Source organism: Centroberyx gerrardi, chromosome 13 (genome assembly GCF_048128805.1).
Source record: "Centroberyx gerrardi isolate f3 chromosome 13, fCenGer3.hap1.cur.20231027, whole genome shotgun sequence".
Taxonomy (NCBI): domain Eukaryota; kingdom Metazoa; phylum Chordata; class Actinopteri; order Beryciformes; family Berycidae; genus Centroberyx; species Centroberyx gerrardi.
The window spans coordinates 11,439,459-11,459,672 of NC_136009.1; the positions used below are offsets into that span (position 1 = coordinate 11,439,459).

General features: G+C 42.9%; 2 protein-coding genes across 2 annotated transcripts; one reads left to right on the forward strand and one right to left on the reverse strand.

Annotated features, from left to right (window-relative positions):
• Positions 1 to 6,689: 6,689 nt before the first annotated feature.
• On the forward strand, positions 6,690 to 11,227 carry rpl5a (ribosomal protein L5a). Its single transcript, XM_071899983.2, has 8 exons — positions 6,690 to 6,765; positions 7,162 to 7,231; positions 7,367 to 7,482; positions 7,579 to 7,713; positions 9,031 to 9,233; positions 10,085 to 10,262; positions 10,611 to 10,699; positions 11,036 to 11,227. Exons 1-8 carry the CDS (start codon positions 6,763 to 6,765, stop codon positions 11,136 to 11,138), a joined length of 897 nt encoding a protein of 298 aa, XP_071756084.1. The 5' UTR covers positions 6,690 to 6,762; the 3' UTR covers positions 11,139 to 11,227.
• A 489-nt stretch (positions 11,228 to 11,716) lies between these two features.
• On the reverse strand, positions 11,717 to 19,640 carry dipk1aa (divergent protein kinase domain 1Aa). The gene is made up of 6 exons (XM_071899993.2): positions 19,470 to 19,640; positions 15,077 to 15,211; positions 14,551 to 14,658; positions 14,254 to 14,430; positions 13,796 to 13,927; positions 11,717 to 13,608 (listed from the first exon to the last, which is right to left on the reverse strand). Exons 1-6 carry the CDS (start codon positions 19,521 to 19,523, stop codon positions 12,928 to 12,930), a joined length of 1,287 nt encoding a protein of 428 aa, XP_071756094.1. The 5' UTR covers positions 19,524 to 19,640; the 3' UTR covers positions 11,717 to 12,927.
• Positions 19,641 to 20,214: the final 574 nt, after the last annotated feature.

A 20,214-nucleotide genomic window follows, 5' to 3' on the forward strand; every position in this document is an offset into this window, starting at 1 on the left:
TTATTCCACACTGATAGAATTAAACCCAGCGATGGACAAACACCCACCACAGTAAAAAACACATATGTTGATTTCTGTTTTATTTTCTTAAAAAGACATATAATAATCATGTAAAGTTGATCCTACTCACTATACTGTGTACACCATAAAGATTGACTTGAATTGTGGGTAAACTGACTTTCCCTGCCTCTGTGTTCAGTCCGGTCTGCCAGCCGGAGCGTTACCTCTGCTGCTCCACATTGTTGTGACATCTCAATGAAAAACCACATCATGCTATCTCATCCCCTCACAGGTTCCTTTGGCTCCAAAACCCTAACCACAGTGTAACACCTCCCCCCCCCCCCCCCTCCCTCCCCCTCCTCCCCCCAAACTCTCTCACTCTCTGCCTTTCCATACAGTCTGATTTTAGCCCTTTCCCCCCCGGGTTTCAACCGCAGCCGAATCTGACCGAGTTCTCAAGCTGGCCCAACTGCAGCCACCAGATAGGGACCGAGTGTGAACACAATGAATGATTTACTGGACACCGCCAGCCACAAGACAGTTCTTCTTTCACACGGGAGGTCCGTAACGTCTTGTTTTTCTCACTTCAAATCTTGCCACCCCGCATCAGCAAAGGGGGGAGGGGGGTGTCGTGTTGGGGGCGCTGGCTGTGGTCAGGTCGATCATGTTCAGCTTGTCCCGCTGAACGTCTGATGATGTGAAGTGCTGGTGTGATTGATGTCAATGATTTACCTCTTAATGATGATTAATCTGATCTCATATGTGAGTAAACTTGCATGTGAAAAATGAAGTCAGAAACAAAGAAGCTGTTCTCTTCACTTTAACACTTGAAGATGTGTTTGCTTAAGACCCAAAGACCTGCATTCACACTGTGTCAGAGGGATTTTTAAAGTGCTGTCCTGAAACCAGTCTGCCTTGTGAGTCATTCACTGTTTGACTGTATACAGTCATGTACCTTCACTGTAAAACCTCATAGGGCAATTTAGTGAAATCAACTCACCATCAAATCAACTCATCTTTAACACAATATACAGTATACAGATGTGTTTGTCAATTTCAACTTGTAAGTGCCAGTTATGAGCTTCATGACTTATAATCATGAGTTCACGTCTTGTGACTTAAAATTATGAGTTGAAAGAACACGTCATAAAGCATTCACTAAACTGATCATTGTAAAGTTTATTAAGAAACACTGTTAGCTTATTAGCAGATTTCCCAGTACACATTGCACTCTTCCTTCTTCTGGTTTGAATGAAGTTACAGGATGCAGACTTGTTATGTATCTTAGGTGAATCAGAGGTCAATTTCTGATAAAAAATAAATAAATAATAATAATAAAATGTAGTATCTACAGATTTTGGAATTTCAGTAAGGTGAAGCAGACATCCTCTACTACACATGGCAACTCGTATCCACTTCAAGCACGTGTATTGCAGCTGCATACTTAATGCCAAACAGTGCAATAATCATGTGATACATGAGCTAAAACCTCCTGACTAATGAAAGAATAAATAACACTGAAATGCAGTTCATCAAATAATGCATTCAACTTTTATCAGCATGACTAGACCTTTGTTGATTGAACTGATTGTCTTAAGGTCACTCAGTTAGTTTTTCTACATTATAACAACTAATGACCTTTGACCTAACTATTCAGTACTATTTCAGTCAACTCACAATTTTCAGGCAACTAGGAAACGTATGTTTTAAAGTTAAAGTGCCTTAATATTGTTTGCAGTGTTGATGATCCTAGATCACTACCGCAACTCTGAGTCTGATCGATTCTGTCCCAGAGGGTCATCATGGTGCGATTTCTAAGAAAAAGCCACGAAAGTGTGAACTGCGTCAACGCTGAATAGAACGGCCAGAGTTACGCTGAACAGATCCTTGGATAAATGCCATAAACAGTCCACAAATCACCTCTCCGGAGGCCCTCGTCCATCACTGTGATCAACAGCTCCCCTTGTTTGCAACCAGCCCGTTTCTGGTTGTAAATTTCCCCCCAAACACTGAGAATCTCATCGGAGACGCTGGCCCACGGACGTGCAGAAACCTGCTCGGTGCTTCCTGGTCATTGTGTCTCTGTGCATTTCAGGGGGGTGAGACGGCCGTTTGAAAGGTCAGAGTTCAACAGCCACAGTCAAGCCTAAGTGTCCCTGTGGTTGCCAGATATAGCCGTTGCAGCCAGTATACAGCAAACGTGTGGATGTTGGATTTATCCAGATGTAGGTGTCGCATTTATATATTTCCTGTGTTAATGTTGGCATCTCTTTTAGAAACTCTTCCTCTGCTGTCTGACTACAGCTTCCTAATGTTGGCTTTGAGACTGATGACACGTGTCCACAGTTCAATGCTGTTCTTTTATCTATTGACTCTATTATTGATGAACACGTTTCCTCACTTTCATTATAAAGGTATCCTCCGCTTCAGCCCTTTTCTTCTAACATCTCTACACTGCTTCAAGTAGGAATTTCCTTTTACTGATGTGCTGAAATCTGTGGTCTGACTCGCAGATATATTTTTTGACACAGAAAACACCCCTCTGTCTCTGCCTGGGGTGTAAAACGTCTGCTGAGATAGTTGATGGAGAAAAACGCACTGTGCTTTCAAACGGAAACTTCATCTCAACACCATCTCTGCTGCTTCTGGTGTATTTCTGTCTAGTGTTAAAGTTAGAGCAGAATTTGGTTTCAGCAAAACTGATTTGGTTTTGCAATAAAGACGGACTACAGACCGTGTTTTATTTGCTCGTCCATGTGATTGATCCACTTTGCCTCTATGAACCAAGTCCCATCCAGGATATAGACCTTTGTTATCCATGTTGTTCCAACACTTTAAAATGTGAGGGGAGACAGAATAGCATTGACAAATGACTGGAGTGTAGTAAGCTAACCACAGCTTTGAGCTTTGCAGATATAATTACATCTATTATCACTTTAACATACTTTAATAATTATACTAAAGTGTGTTATATACTATGTCACCTTAGACTTTAAAGTCAAAGGTGCCATTTTTAGACTCATCATGAACACTGATGGATTTCACCTTAAAAAGGTCACTGTATGCAAATGAAAATAAAAGCAGTCAGCAGTGAGAAAAGTTGAGGGAGAAGAGAGAAGAGTGTGGTGCTTGTCAACAAAGTGCAGTGTTAACTCCTTATCTGCGGTGTGCCTGTGAACATATTTGTTGGTGTGTGACTGCGAGTCACACGGGGGCTGCTGTATTGTAAAATGACCATTTCACCATACTTTAGTGCTGTTTTGTGGCTTTTAGGATAGAAAAAGCAAACTCCAAACAACGAGTTACCTCCTGAAATGATACACGTAGAGAAGACAAATTACCATCCATAGACAAAATCCCCACCCACTCACACACACACACACGCACACACACACACACACCCATGTTGACCCATTAATGACCACTACTGCCGAGGGATGACTGGACAGTTGCTTTTTCTCCGTTGTGAAATCAGTTCTGCAGAAACAGAGCTTGGACGGCAGCAGAAAGCTGTACACACGAGTGACTTCGACTGTCTTATCTAACATTAAGAACATCTGCGCTGAGAGTGACACGAAGGATATTATCTGTCTTGCTTGAACAGAAAAGCAGAAGATCCTGGTTCCTTTTTTTTAGTATTTTCTGATCCATTCAACAGATAGACCTTTGCTGAACTACTGTAGCTCATCATTTCATAAAGTGATCGTTGACGGAAATGTTTTTTTTTTTTTTTTTCCAGCACAACAGTCTGATGTTCAGTTGATTGCCAGGACCATTTTATATAATTCACTGAACTTACTGAATTGGAATACACAGATGTGTTGTTGCAGCTTTCAAATATACTGCTTAGATCATTTTGAGGAGCCTGTGGGCCATCGTTTGATTGAGGATTATTATTCTCACTCAAACAAAAACACAAAAAAACAAAGATTTTTTTTACAAACAAAATCCATAGGCATCTCTAATACATAACACTTCCAATCAAAATGTTTGTCTACATTCCTGTCCTCCATCATACATTTCCAGGAGGATGTGACACTGTAATAACACCGGCTTCTTGGTCAGTTCATGTATATTCAAGATTATCTATCATATTCAACTATATATCTAATCCCATTGAGTGAAAGTGGTATCAGTAGCTTTTGAATACTGAACTTTAACTGTACAATGTAGACTAGACCATTAGTTTGGGGCCACTGGACAAAAAGAATTGAGATATAATCCATTTTTCTCAATTACAGAGATCAGACATCTTTCTATGTGTGAAAAAGGCAGAAAGTCAAGTTGCTTTGCTTTGATTTCTGACTCCTGCTGTCAGGTGTTGGTTTAAGGGAAATTCTCTGGTTGTAATTCCTTCAGCCTGATATTGGCCTGACTTCTGATGTCAGTGTGGTTATCAGTGCACTCCTGTGTCTGAAAACACTCCTGTGCGTCCTCTGTACCTCTGAGGCCTGTGGAGTAATGCTGAGCGCTCTGCGTGACTCTGTTTGAGTGACGCTCGCCGCTCACATTATTCACAGTGGAGAGTGTTTCATGGGGCGGGTCAGCGGCACCAGTCTGATGTGGGAAGGGGTGTTGCTCTTACTAACTGCTGCTGACTGTCATCTTACGTGAGATACGCTGTCAGTTTATTACACATACTGGTATATCATGGTCATTTTCTTGGTCACATGTACTGGAAATAGAGGTACATGACCAAAAGTGGAAATTATGATCGGTCTTGTTATCTTTCGCATCATGTTGCACATTTTTATCTTTATCTACAGTATGTTTCTATGATATATCTTGTGCTAACTTTACTCTTTAAGGTAAAACAACTTAAAATTACTTAATTTACTCTTTTTCACATTATTTCTGATGTTGAACATATTTTGCCTAACCTGCCCTGCCAACCTTACATCATGAGAAAAAAGTCAGTGGAAAGAGGTCTGACTTTATTGTAGCATCCTAGATGATTTTATTAATGCTTATTGGGTTTTAAAGCCATCAAATGAATCAAATTAATGAAAACTTTAGGTTCTAGATCAGTTTATCATGAATGCTATATTCCTCACTAGTGTCTGAAAAACTGCAATAATGAAACTATTACAAAAGAAGAGCTGAATACTGTCCTTTAAAAAACACCTTTTACTACATCTACTGTACCTTTTTGGGAGGGAAACTTGTCACCATGTCTGTGTCTTTATAATGGAAGTTTTCAGCCACATAGACAAGAATTAAATCACTGGACTGTGAAGATCCGGAGGGATTACCCAGGCGACTTCGTAATAATCTGAGTAATTTCATGCAAAGCTACTCACTGAAGTGAAATGTGAAGTCACTTCCACCAGGACCTGTCCCAGGCCTTTGTGTTTGGATGGGCAGAGTAAAAATCTCTCTCCGATTCTGATTCAGACTCTGATGAGCGAAATACTAAGTTATTCCTGACTTCATGACCTCTGTTTGATTTCAAAAGTCACCCAAAGGTCAGAGATTTCATCATTAAAACTTTCACCACCCAAATCAGCATTGTGTTGAATAGTTGGATTTCACAATACAGATGAACGATAAGTCTCTGTTAGTTAGTGATAGGCAGCAGGCCTGAATTCACCAACCGTCTCGGAGCTGGAGAATGGGTTCATGTCACGCTGTGTGAGATCCTGGGCCTCAGCCTCCCTGTGTGTCCGTCCATCTCACTGCTGGGTGACGGTGTCTGCAACTCAAGCATCCTCACAGATCAAACCTTTTATTCTTATTTCACTGAGAAATACTGCTTGAATACTTGCTTAAAAAGTAGCAAAAAATAATCCATAACCCATTGGGTCAACATTCAGCTCTGGAAAAACATACAGCAACTCTAAATGACAACACACTATCTTTTTATAACACCTGGTCTCCATTTCTACAATTTCTGGACAGCTGATTCATCTCTGCTACACTTTTACTTTCCTGTTGACATTCACTTTTAATTAAGCTTCTACAATATTACAATGTGCCCTATCCTGTATGGGTATAACCTTCACCAGTTTCACCTTGTATAATCCCCCTCTGCACTGTCTGTATTGTATAAAAAACAGAGAGAAAAAAATCATTATTGTTGCCTTTAAGAATAACAGGAGGATTTTGCTGGCCACATACACCAATAAGACAGTAAAATGATATGGAAGAGAGTCTCTATTAGTGATAGTAAACAAGACTGACTACAGTTCCTCTAACTCTATGTATAACTCCCTGGGAATGAGGTTACTGTATGTATTCATAGTATTTCCATGATGCCACATACATTTATATGGTGCCTTGCAATATAGACAGCTCATTGGCTGTGGCTGTCATTTGATTATAATCACCTGTTAATTTATTACAGTCACCTGCTATTTTCCTACCAAGATGGCCCTGCTATCAAGAAGTGGATGAGTGTTATCAGAGGGAGTTTTTCCCAGATGTGATGCATTATATTTGGGCAGCACAGCGGCCCAGTGGGACCCTCCTCTAACTAGATGACTGGGCCTCAAGCCTCCATGTCAGCAAGCAGGGGTCTCCAGTCTAATGTGTGTCAGTTTTGGGGGTTCTTCATGTGCAGAAGTTTAGAGAACCCCCTGCTCTAAGTCGTTGCTGCCCCCTGTTGGTGTTGGTGCCGGTGCCTGTGTGTCCTCCGGTGCAGCAGGGGGCGCTGCTGGGCGGGACAGGCTGGTGAAGGAGGACGCGGCCATCAAGAATTGCACCGTCAGGCTTCCGCATAGATAGTTTCTGCAGCGGGAGGAAGAAGAGGAAAATCCCCACAAAATGGTCAGTTAATTCTCTCAATATCCTACCAATATAAACACACTATGTGTGAACTTATGTGTGTTGAAAGTGAGAGTGTTTACAGTGGTTTAATGGTCAGATGATGTTTGATATTCGCGGCTTTCCGCTTTGCCGGCCCGCTGAGCAGCTTTGCTCCAGCGTGGCGCTGTGGCTGACGAAACCACACCTGACCCACTGCCAGAGAGAGGTTTACACCGAAAATACAATAAAACGCAATATATTTTATACCGGGCTTTGCTAACTACAGCAGATTTACACGCCACTGTCAACACCATCGAGCTTTAGACAGAAAACAGTGTCGTGGAAGGTCCTGTAAGGTAATGTTAGTCGTCTGCTTTCTGCAAAAAACATCTCCTAACTTTGTCCTGTTGTCCACAGGGTTTCGTCAAAGTGGTGAAGAACAAGGCCTACTTCAAGAGGTACCAGGTCAAATTCAGGAGGAGGAGAGGTAAAGCACAACACTTCCTGAATAGCCTTGATACCAACCATGCTGCATTGTGTTAGGCTTCTTTTGAAATGTAACAGTGCTTTGAAATCACAGGCATTGAGTATGATCTCAACTTATGTGTTGTTGCTTTGACAGAGGGGAAAACTGACTTCTTTGCCCGCAAGCGCCTGGTCATCCAAGACAAGAACAAGTACAACACGCCTAAGTACCGAATGATCGTCCGGTTCTCCAACAGGGACATCTGCTGCCAGGTCAGTGACGGATCGACTAACATTCATGTTTTCACGTTAAAAGTTTTGAAAAAGTTCTGACTTGACCCTCGTCCCCCCTCTGCTCGTCTTTTCCAGATTGCCTATGCAAAGATTGAGGGAGACCAGATAGTGTGTGCTTCCTACTCCCACGAGCTGCCCAAATATGGCATCACTGTCGGCCTGACAAACTACGCTGCGGCCTACTGCACTGGGTTGCTGCTGGCTCGCAGGGTAAGAGAACAGTCACACACAAACACACTCACACACACACACACACCAGAGAAAGCTGTAGATGTCAGCACTTGTGTGCCTTTGACACCCCAGCCGCCACATGCCCATCACAGTGATTTTTCTGCTGACGAGGCATGGCAGATGTCGGTTTTGAGCGCTTTGCTGTGTATTATATCACTGTACAGATGCTAATGTGGGAACTGCACTAACATTGTCTTCCCCTTTTTAAAAAAGAGTAGTTTTGCACCCAGTTTAGCTTCTCTCCGCCTACTGCGCGATTTTGAGAAGTGCAAGACAGTGGGTGTGAAGAGCGTGGGAGAGGAGGGGGGGTTGGGCAGGGTTGGCGAGAAGAGGAACAGGGTGGAGTGTCTCACATTTACCTTTATACTGGTTTTTTTTTTTTTTTTTACCAAATGAGACAAATGTCTTTGTACACGGCTGCATCTCCAACTGAACACCAGATACATACATATTAGTGCTCAAATGTTGACAATATCACCGGCGTTGTTGTATTTCATAACTAATATGTGGGCAGTGGTGGCCTAAAGGTTAGAGAAACGAGCTTGTGACCGGAAGGTCGTCGGTTCAATGCCCCAGACCGGCAGCATAAATCTGGGTGGGGAAAGTGAAAAGCAGCGCTTGCCCCTCCCTCATTACCACCACTGAGGTGCCCTTGAGACAAGAACAAGTACAACACGCCTAAGGCCCTTAACCCCAACCGCTCCAGTGGAGCTGCTCAGTGGCCAGCAGATCAGACTGTGGTTGTACTGGTCAGCTTCCAGGTGTGAATGTGATCAGGGCGTTCCTGAAAAAGAGAGCATTGCTCTCAGTGAAACTCCCCCTGAATAAATAAAGGTGAAAAAAAAGAAAATACCAGTTTACAACTCACAAGTGTTTCAGTGTGGAGTTCCTGTAAGTGAATCCACCCATTAGGGCTGCACAGTATTGCCAAATAATTATATTGCGATTATTCTGCTGAATATTGTAAGTACGATATAAATTGCAATACATTACACTGACTTTTCAGTATTTTAGATTTTTCAGCAAACAAGAAACATTCTTTATAAAAAAAAATAAAAATAAAAAAAAAGATGTGTTTCAATACAAACGTTTTTTTTCCAACATGCAATTTAATTTTTAGGCCAAAATTGGGCTCGGCACCAGAATACCATGTTTACGAAGCCATTTTGAGACCTACCAGTCTGATAAAATAATTGCAGCCTCTTGCAATTTGGAAATTGATGTATATATTGTCATTTTCGATCTACTACCATGTTTCTTTAACAAGTTTCCTCTTCCCCTCTCCTCCTCTCTTAGCTGCTGAATAAGTTTGGCCTGGACCAGGTGTACGAGGGCCAGGTGGAGGTGACGGGCGACGAGTTCAACGTGGAGAGCGTGGACGGCCAGCCGGGGGCCTTCACCTGCTACCTGGATGCCGGCCTGGCCAGGACCACCACAGGGAACAAAGTGTTTGGAGCGCTGAAGGGGGCGGTCGACGGGGGGCTGGCCATTCCTCACAGGTCAGTAAGAAACAAAGCATGAATGTAAACCGTGTAGGACTCTCTCTAAATTCAGAATCGTTACATGATGTGGAATAGCAGCCATTGGCGCCACACGCTGCAGCGCTCGTGAGCTGTTTTACAATTTCCCCACTGCACTAACTTCCAAATTGGACCAAATGGAAGAAAGGTATGAGTTTATGATGCCACTCATAAGTTTGAGTGATCGGTCACCAACTGGTTTCCTAGCCTGTCCAGTTTGTAGTTGCTGGTTTCTGCTTCTTGATGATGATAACAAGCACGCTGAGCAAAATGTAGTTGGTCCTTCATTTGCATTGGCTGATGTTCACTGTCCTTTCAAGACGGGGCTGAGAGAAGCAAGACAAACCAAAGCATACATCTAGTGTGATTAGCTGGCTTTTATATAGTTGACATCATATTTGATATCTCTTCATGCAAATCTGTTTCCCATACATAGACGTATTTTTGACAGGCCACCACAATATCAGGACGCACCACAATCTGACACAATGACATATTAATAGTGCTTTTTGCGTTGTACACATCAATCCTTTGACCCAGCCTGCCATCACAAGAAACATTTTATATTTACATTTTAGGTATTCAGTTGACACTCCTATCCAGAGTGACAACAGTAGAATAAGCATAATTCATTGATCACCAAAATTACAAGCAACTAATAGTGAGGAGAGCAAAGATCAGGGCCTTGGTCATCTAGAGTGAAGTGTTAGGAAAAGAAATAAGAGCTATGAAGAAAGACACAGGTAACCGTAAAGCTTTTGGAAATGCCGTCTCTGTCAAATCTCCGAGTCCGTTATCAAACCTAATATCTCTGCTCTTCCTCTGTCCAGTCTAAAACGCTTTCCGGGTTACGACGCGGAGAGTAAAGAGTTCAACGCAGAGTTGCATCGGAAACACATCATGGGCATGAATGTGTCCGACTACATGTCTTACCTGATGGAGGAGGACGAGGAGGCCTACAAGAAACAGTTCTCACGCTTCATCAAGAACGGAGTCACGCCAGACACGGTAAGATGAGGGCCTTCACCCATGAAAATAGACAAAACAACTTCAGTAAATAATCTCTGTTGTTACGAAACTTGAACATAAATGACATGGATTAGATAATGACATGGAGTATATACATTTATCAGTCTGAATTAGTTTGTCAGCGATTGTTTGTGGTCGCTGGTTTCTGCTTCTTGATGATGATACCAAAGACACTGAGCAAAATGTAGTTGGTCCTTCATTTGCATTGGCTGATGTTCACTGTTCTTTCAAGACGGGGCTGAGAGAAGCAAGGCGAGTCACAGCCGGGCAGTGAAATGTCCAGAGTTGCATAACCAGAATCATTGTTTTTTTTGTTTTTTTTTTCAGGTAGAAGAGATGTACAAAAAAGCGCACGCCGGCATCAGAGCAAATCCCATACACGAAAAGAAACCTAAAAAAGACGTCAAGAAGAAGAGGTGGGTTACTCATTTTCATATCCTTGTTGCCTGTTTATTCATTTCTTTAAAGATTCTGAAAACAAGTCGAGGAGATGTTGGAACACATCAAAAAGTTGCATGGTGCATTTTCTTTTGGAAGTATTTACAAATGACTCTTAAATGTCAACTGATACTAGAGTCCCGCATCACATTATTGATACCCGGGGGAAAATAAACTGCCCTTATTCCCCGCCAAGTCCATGTTAAAGCAATGAATAGCTCTACTGGGACGATCCCAGTGTCGAGCGGATAACCATTTCCCTGCTCTGGTGCGCTGAATGTTAATGGAGCCGTTGTTCTCCCTCTTTCCGGCAGGTGGAATCGCGCCAAGTTATCTCTGGCACAGAGGAAGGACCGCGTCGCCCAGAAAAAGGCCAGCTTCTTACGAGCACAAGAACAAGAGGCAGGGGACGGTTAGAGACTCGGCCCGGCTCTGCCGTCACCGCGGCGTTCAGCTCCAAAGACACAACGCACCACATCATACTAATAAATTTATTTCAAACGCAAGTTTTTGTCTGTCTCAGTCACTGGTTAGTTGAATGGCTTAGATGCATTTTGAGTTGTATACACTACCAGTCAAAGTTTGGACAACTGCTTGAATGCAGTGTTTTTCATTCTCTTAAAGCCATTTTGATCTAAAGGCTTATGCTTAAATGCTTGAAATGTGTTTCTTAGACAAATATAAATAGTGAAGTTGATGCCTAAGTATGAATTTCTTTCCAAAGCCTTTGCCTTTCCATCAAGGCAAAGGGCGACTTTAAAGAATCTAAAATATAAGAGTTTTGATGTATCACTTTTTTGGTCACTGCATAATTCCATTTTTCATTATGTAGTTTTGATGTCTTTACTATTATTCTAAAATGTGGAAAATAGTAAAAATAAAGGAAAAGGTGTCCAAACTTGACTGGTAGTGTATGTATAAGTTTTTACATAATGTGAGAGCACAAGTTAAAGACGGAATGAATTGGACAAATTACAGTGAAGTGGTATGTGGTTTTATTGTGCAAAATCATGCTGGTTTCAACTTCAAAAAGTAAACATTTTTACAATATTGTAAATTCAACAGCAGCACTGACCATAAGCCTGTTCAGTTTTGTGGAACTGACATGCTTTACCGGTCATGTCTGTTTTCAAACGCATTCTTCCTCTTAAGTGGTTAAACAAGTCAGGGTATCAATATGCATAATTATCTGGATTGGTCAATGCAGTCACAGTTATGTCATAGCGATTTCTTGAAGAAATCGTGGACAATCAGGTTTTTTTTTTTTTTTTACAGCATTCAAATATGGCCTCGCAAGATTTGATGAGGACGAATTAGACCTTCACCAGTGGTAAACATTCATAAAATTTGTTTTCAGCATGATCTCTTGTTTATGGCACCATGACAGGGGAAAACCAAAAATAAAATGTGACACATTACAAATGTTTCTAGTGACAAATATAGGTAGATATCATTCACAAACCAAATGAAATGTACATAGTAATTCATATTTCTCATTGTGTCACTGATGCAGCATCGTCAGTGTCACCAGGGTTAAAGATGTAAAATACAGCATAGTCAAGTACACTGACCTACGACATGATCCCTATGGAATACTGAAATAGAAATATCACATTGTCCGTTTTGAAGTCTCACTTTGTCATACTTCAACAGTGCAATTCAATTATACTTCAAACTGGTGGTTTGTACAACTACAATCACTTTGAATTTGACATCCTTATGTTCCTAAATGGAATAAACTCTTTAATGAGCCACGTCGGCCCATAAATAACAGCATGATTTTGTGTCAAAAACAGTGATTTTGTGTCTCAGCTCTTGAGACTAACAACAGTAAAATCTCAGGTCTGTTTGTTCCCAGCATTGTCACTTAAACGTTCCAATGTGGTGAAAAATAAAATATATTATGGTTGTATGGTTTGAAGTGTGACTGATTGCAACGTGCAATCATTCGGTTCATTTTAGTCTTAAAATATTTCAAAGTACAAGGACATACAGTATGTATTAATCCCCAAGCTTTGTGAGGAATGACCAAACAGAAGAGAATTGGGATAGAGGAGGTAGAGTCTCCATCAGTCTGTTAGAGTTGATAAAAGTTACTTTATCAAATTTGCTACTCTTATTTCTTGTATCACAGCATCTTTACAATTCATTCCCCTCTTAGATAGCCGACTAGAGCATGAACACATCTACGATCTCCCTCCCCTCATCATGAGTCCTTGGTGTGTGAGATCTGTCTCCACAGCAGAGCCTTGAGGTTGTTGAGGATGAGCGAGTGCTCCATGTTCATCTGTCCAGCGTTTCCCCTGAGGGCCATGCAGGCGTACAGCTGCCTCTCCAGCTCCTCGCTCAGGCCTGACGGCGCCCCGCGCAGGAGATAGTCTTTCAGCGCACTGCACGCCTTCGCCAAGTTTGGCTGGATTGGGTCCTCCCTGCAGCGCTTCTCTGCCATGTCGCAGGACGTCTGGCAGTCCACCCCGTACACGCAGTCGGCGTCCGTCTCGCACTTCAGCGCCCGCATGGTGCGCCGGAACTCGTCCTCGGGAACGACCGCTCGCGTGTCGGTAAGCCGGAGCTCGTGGCGGTCGGTGTAGCCGAAGTGCGCCGCGGCGAGGTCGCAGATGAGGAAGCTGCCGTAGGTCCCGTGGAAGATGTCTTCCACCAGCTCCAGCAGGCCCATGGAGATCTTGGCTTTGCGAGGCCAGGAGGGGGTGAACCACTGGTCCATGCTGCGCTGCACCCCGCTGGGCACCCAAGACACCAGCGGCCAGGGTAAGGACAAACCGTACAGAGGCCCATAGGGAACGCGCTCCGTCATGTACAGGTCCCCGCAGTAGCCCAGAAGGCGAGGAGTGTGTCCGCGGTCCTGGAGCAGCAGGCCCAGCAACACCTCAGGTAAGGAACAAAGCAGAGATCTGTAAATGTGTCTGACCACAGAGCTAGAACCAGGTCTGACACCAGTTTCCTGTTTGCAGCTGCGCTTTTCTCTGGTGAGCGACAAGAGATCATGGTTAGGTTTGTGTATTTGCTGCTCAGAATAGTTGTTTACTTGTTTATTCAATGTCCTATCATTATACCTCATCCATCTGGAGGAGGGCCCAGGTAGAGCGGGCCTCCGGCAGGGACACCCTTCCATCCTTGTTGCCATCGGCAACAGAGAGGATCTGGCTGACCAGGCTGGCAAGGTTAGCCTGCTCTCCCAGCTTAGACTGAGGATGGGTGGATGGATAGAGAAAGAAAAACAGAGGGATTAGAATCAGGAAGAAGGAAAATGTATGTCCTTTTATTTTCCTGCTGCTGTTGTAAGGTAAGGTTTTAAAATGTTGACTTGACTGTCAACAGTGTCTTCCAACAGAATACAACTGACCAGAGGGTTATTTTAGACTTTAGTACATCATATAGAAAACAACCCTCCACTCCATTGTGTCTGCTCCTTAAATTTACAGACCAAATCATTCTCTTATAGGTTCTCTCAAATATTTGGTTGTATGTAAACCTTTTTGACTAAAACAGCCCTTTGGCCACTGTCCCATACCTTGAGGTGATTGAGGACCATCTCTCTGAACTTCTCCACTGATGTGCCTCTGGTGGGCTTGTCGAAGACGGGGGCCTCTCTCCGTGGCTCCGGCTCCTCGCCCAGCTCGTAGTGCAGCACCTCCCCCAGCTTACAGCGGATCATCCCATCATGGTCCCCCCAGCTCCCTGTGTACACCTGGGAAACAACAGAATGACAAGCAAACATTTAACATACTTTCAGTTGCATTGCCTTTGTTGTGGTAAATAAAGGCCCTGTTCATTATTTAGTTTTACAGTATGTGAAATTGTCTCCTACCTGGTTGTTAGGCAATGTCGACAGACACCTGCCCATATACAGAGTCTCTTTATCACACAGGCTACTGCAGGCAGAGCCATCGATGATTCCCTTCCTGTATTTATCACACTGAGAGAGGAAGAGAGAGAAGAGAGAGTGCAGCATCTGTTAGCATCTGTGTCATTTTATTCAGCAACATTGGGGAACTGCTCTCTGTTTCGGACCCTCACATGGTGTCATACTACAAACACAACACAAGGGGGAAGTATTTACTCAAGTACGTTTTAGTTGCAATACTGAGAGCCCACTACAGCCTGAGCTCTACTCAAGTTTAGTTGTCCATGGGTTTGTTAAGCTTGTTATGCAAGTCAGCAACCACAGCTGAATTCCTGAGGTTGACATGATATTATGACAACCTGTGCTCTCTAGGTGTTGGACATACACAGATGGGTCATGGTGTATGATCAGTGAGCTTAGAAATCCACAACCAAATCACTGAACAGTATAACAGAAACCGAAAGAGATGAACAGGCGAACAGTCACTCACAATGGCGTTCTTGCACTCGTGTCCTCTGCACAGCTCTGTGTAGGTGGAGTACTGCACATACAGCACCCAGCTCCCCACCAGCACCGTCAGCCACGTCAGGAACAGGTACTTCACCCGCACAAAGGAGATCCGAGCCTGCGAAGGGCAAGCGGGAAAACAAACAACACATACAAAGATGAAAATTGAAATCCTGAGAATGCATCTACTGAAAGACTGGGAATCCCACGACAGCCGGGTGCAAACAGACACTGATGACAGAATCCTGCCATCGCCTTCAAGTGAAGCTGACAGAGAAAAGAGTCTAAAAGTCTTAACCATCACATTCGGCCTGCTGTGCAAGATTTCACATTTGCAATGTCATGTTGTTTTCAGATGATTTTTCTGTGCATCCAGTTTCAGATGCACTCCCAGGGTGCTGATCCATGCACCTTAACAGAAATTTGCACTTCCTCATCAACCCTGATCACATAATAGGTTACCATGGTGACAACATGGAGGGTGTCCCATAACAAGGTATTGACTGGCTGACCAGTCACTATCCACAACAATAGCTCACTGAGCCGGGAACTCTCGGCTCCGAGGTAAAGCACGAGTTCCAGGCGGTCTAACGTGACGCGCCACTCGAGTTATAGCCCGTAAAAATAAATTAAATTACAGCCTATGTCACAGGATTCACACATCACATGTCTCGCAATGTCCCCTTGCTCTCACTGTATGTGAGGTCCTGGGGTCCCTGTGTCGTGTGTGCAAGTATGTACTGTTATTTATTTTCACAGCCTTAAAACATAGAAGTGATGTGATAAAAAACATAAAATAGGATAAAAAAAATCCAAGGGCTCATAGAAACATCTCACTTCAAATAAACCAAAAAACACTAAACAAAAGGATGAAGATGACAGGCAAAGGCACAACTGAATTGGATGCCAGAATCAAAGACAACAAAGGACAACATGATGGAAAACAGCAGAACAAGACAGTCTAAATGACAATTAGATTATATATGAAATACAATAAATAAAAAAAATTGGCACAATGGAGCAGATTAAGTCATTGGGAAGTGTGAATGTGTGTTAGCATGTTTGTACGGGTCGAAAGAGAGAGAGAGACAGAAGGAGATTGTCAAAGAACTTGTGTGTCGAGTTACTGAGCTAAAACTTGCTACTGTATCTAAGCTGTTGATTTGTCCCTGCACCAAATGTCACCAAAACAAAGTTGCAGTTATAAAGTTATTCTCCAAGTACTGTTACTGCACTTGGAGAACAAAGTGGTTTTGATTCTCACTCTGATTACATGGCAAGAACAGCTTATGTGCTGCATGTAGGCCGAGTTCTGTGTTTGTAATGTCAGCTGCTGCTGCCAGATCCCACCAAAATATGAACGCAGTGAGGGAGGGACAGTCAAGCTTAGGATCCTTCTGTTTTGGGTCCATGACAGCTCATCTCCACATTAACATACACACAGAGTTATTATAAAATGTCTAATTATGATCATATGGTTTGATTCACCATAGATTGTTAAGGAATATGGCTTTTGAGCATGAGAAAGCCCTATTGAAGACACAGGCTTTTTTTTTTTTCAGGGAGTTTGTTTACACAAATTATGTAATGCACTCCCACTGTGAACTACTGACTTTAAGGAAAAGGTAAGGGAGGTAATGGAAAACCACCATTTTTCTGCCCCCCCCCCCCCCACCTCTCCTCCTTGGCGCATTTCACCAAATTGCCCAATAGTAGCAGGAGGCTGTTTCTTTATTTTTGAGTTAGAGCTTTAAAAGGAGGTTCAGGTTAAGAGCTGGAGAGACGGGCCCTCTGCAGAGCTGCTAGTGTCCCGGACAGATGGACAAACAGATAGTGGGCCTTCAGGGACTGGGCCTTAACTGGAGGCATCAGGGGAATACAAAGCAACTGCACACTGCTATCAGATCTGACCCCTTTAACATGTATACATGTATGTATGTATGTATGTATGTATGTGCTGTAAATAGAATCAGTGTGTCTGGTATGTGCTTTAAACACAGACACAGACAGTGTGGCGAGATAAAAAGACACACATGATGAGTGAGTGACTCCAAGTCATGTGTGTACACTGTTTGCACGATGTAGCTTGTGTTGGGGAAGGAATGCACTTTGTAGGCGTACTTCTGGAACAACCTGTGTTTGCTGAGTAGTGCATCTCGCTAGTAGTGTGATTCACTACTCAGTATGTCGGTAGTGTGTGTCAGCGTGTCTTTGTATGCGCACATACACTAAAGTCCCATTTGAAGAGTTGAAGCCATTGAAGAGTTTATTCCCTCGGTTACTCCCTATGACATTTTACCATTTCTCTTTACTTCCTTTAAGTCGATATGTAGTGTCTGTCTTAGCTAAACAGAGACTCTTTAAAATGCTCTGTAATATGTGTGGCCCACAAAACAGCGGAAACTGCACATAAAAACTGAAATGCTAATATTAAAAAGGAGATCCTACAGTGGTTGCTCAAAGCAGGAAAGAGAAAGGCAGAAGTTCACATAAGTTGAAACCAGCTTTTGAGTCTTTTTTTTTTTAAACGTGGGCCTAAAAGCTTTGAGATTAAATGATTCTGTGGAAGACAGCTTTCAACCAGAGGGGTGTGGTGAAGCCTAATACACGAGCTGTGAGATTCATGTGTTGATTTGGACCTCTAAGCAAACCAGACACCTTGACCTGTAATGGACCTAGGTACCCTGCCACTGCCAACACATTTTTGTATGTCTCTGAAAACCAACTGGCCCACTAATAACACAAAGCCTTGCTGTTAGCTTTCCTACCAGGAAAGAGTTTGAATTATTTTGGTGTGTTGACCTCTAAATGTAAAAGCACAAATTAATTTGATTGTAAGCTCAGTAGTCTAAGTAAAGCACTAAATAGTTAAAATATCATATAAACTCCTAATGTGCATAGTATAATTAAATTGTCATCCTCTTTGAATATGCATTTATCTCTGTGCCAATGTAAACACAGAAGCAACACAGACTGCGGCCATAAATTGAAGTAGACCTGGCTCACCTTCCCTGTGTAGAGATAACCTCAGTAGGAAACATGACCTTGGTAAGAGCTGTTAATGTAACTTGCTGGCTTGCCTTGCCAAGAAAACCAATTCTGCACAGAGCAGTGTGTGTGTGTGTGTGTGTGTGTGAGAGAGAGGGGTGGGGAATTACTTTAACAAGCACAGGTTGATTAGTAGTCTAAAAACCTGTGAGGTTTTTAAGGATAGGCTTCTCTTCCTGCATTAACCCGGTACACCTGCAGCCCCCCTGGTCATTCTGAAATTTATTTGCAGGTTCTTCAGCAGGTCCCATGTTACCCCAGCTTTAGCTACATATTCATCAAAAGAATGACATGAGAGCAATGTCCATCACTTAAGGTCACAGTGTTGCTCCGGAAACGCTGGTTATTGTGGTTAGGTGTTGGCTAATGCCAGAAGAATTTCAACATTCTCCTCTGCAAACATATTTCATCTTCTGACCAAGCACACAGCTCAGATTTCAGCACATCGCAGTCATCACAACATTTCACTAGACCATGCTCAAAGTTGGGATTTGGCTCTACTGTATTTTGGAATGCAGCTAAATGCCGATTCTTCCCTAGAGCAAATGCAGCCCTATATTCCCTTCTTCTTGCACTAAGCTCCTTACAGTATTGGGAGTAGTTCCTGGCAGCAGGCCACCGGTGCCCAATAAGGCGAGTTCAAACCCTATTATCCAACCAAAAGGATTATTCCTGCTGTGGCACTATTGGATATGATGCAACTACAGAATCAACTGTGGGCTCTACCTGCAAGTCTTGACAGTTTCTCAGTCAAAGGTAAGGTGAAAAAAACAACCCACTCCCAATGAAGTGAGATGAAATAGTCCCAGTAGGGATAGGAGCCTGGAGAGTCCTTTGATGGATTACCCCCATGTCTCCTCAGAGTCTCCATGACTAATTACATACCCCAACTTATAAACTTGTCATCACTGTATGCAGCTAGTATACACACACACACACACACACACACACACACACACACACACACACACACACACACACAACTGTATAAAACGGGGTACCAGTGGGCCTACAGACGAGCATATTTTGTACTGACCACTGTGGATCAGCAGTATGGCTGTCAACTTAATCTTTAATCAGCAGTCACATTCCTCGGGTATGTAGAAACAGCATGTTAGTCAACAGACAGAAAGCTCTCATAGCCTGCAATAATATCCACCAAGGCAGTGTGAGGAGGTAATGTTTTGGATCGGGACGCACTGCCGTCCCAGCGGCTGTCAATCTGAAGTGACACCACGACGACCTCATTACAGATGCACGGCGGTCTGTCAATTTAAACCCCGCAGTACATAATTAACGTTAGAAAAGAAAGCAGACAGCAGTATTACCTGGAAGTAGAATGACTTTTTCACCCAGGCCCGTGGAAACAGACCCTTCGCCATCACAAAAATAGATCATCTCAATACGTGGACCTGGCTGCGGGAGATCATCCAAAATACATGGGAGATTCCGAGCTCAGAATAATGCGGCTCCCAGTTGGTCTACCATTGCCTCATTTACAAAATCGATACAAAATGAATGCAAAATCTGATTTGAATCCCTGTATTATCCCCGTCCCCCGATAGATGATTTATTTTATCCGCGTAGACGACTCTGCTATTGCACTTTCTCTGCGTTGCTTCTTTGCTCCTGCAGCTGCTGTGCTGATCTCAAGCAACATACCTCAAGCTAAGCAGAGGTTCAGGGCGCAGGCGCGATTTGTTCGGCTACCATACATTCACAAAATAGCTTGGAGGTTTTCAGATAGTCAACCAAAGTGAAGGCAGTGTGTGTCGAATTGCATCCAAAATAACTGCCCTAACTTTAATTGGTTCATTACTTGTAACTATCCTGTGGTTGTGTCGCTGTCAATTGAACCAGCATGAATAAATATAAAACTTCCGGTCACACTTTCAAAATAAAACTCTCTGAAAATGTATTGCAACATCCAAAATACGATTTCCGGTCCGAACTTTCAAAATAAAAGCTGACGTGTCTCGAGCACATGATAGCGCCTGCAAGTGGTCACACTTTGTACACGTTTATCAAAAACTTACTTGTTAAACTTCAATGATTTTTTTTGGCATTTTGAAT

What these genes read in the sequence shown, in the direction of transcription:
- rpl5a (XM_071899983.2), top strand. An exon ending in CAAATTCAGGAGGAGGAGAG is followed by an intron (nt 7,232 to 7,366) that starts GTAAAGCACAAC and finishes TTGCTTTGACAG; the next exon opens with AGGGGAAAACTGACTTCTTT. An exon ending in ACGGAGTCACGCCAGACACG is followed by an intron (nt 10,263 to 10,610) that starts GTAAGATGAGGG and finishes TTTTTTTTTCAG; the next exon opens with GTAGAAGAGATGTACAAAAA.
- dipk1aa (XM_071899993.2), bottom strand. Translation starts at nt 19,523, where the DNA reads ATGGCGAAGGGTCTGTTTCCACGGGCCTGGGTGAAAAAGTCATTCTAC. An exon ending in AAAAGTCATTCTACTTCCAG is followed by an intron (nt 15,212 to 19,469) that starts GTAATACTGCTG and finishes TGCCCTTCGCAG; the next exon opens with GCTCGGATCTCCTTTGTGCG. An exon ending in TGGTCCTCAATCACCTCAAG is followed by an intron (nt 13,928 to 14,253) that starts GTATGGGACAGT and finishes ACCCATCCTCAG; the next exon opens with TCTAAGCTGGGAGAGCAGGC.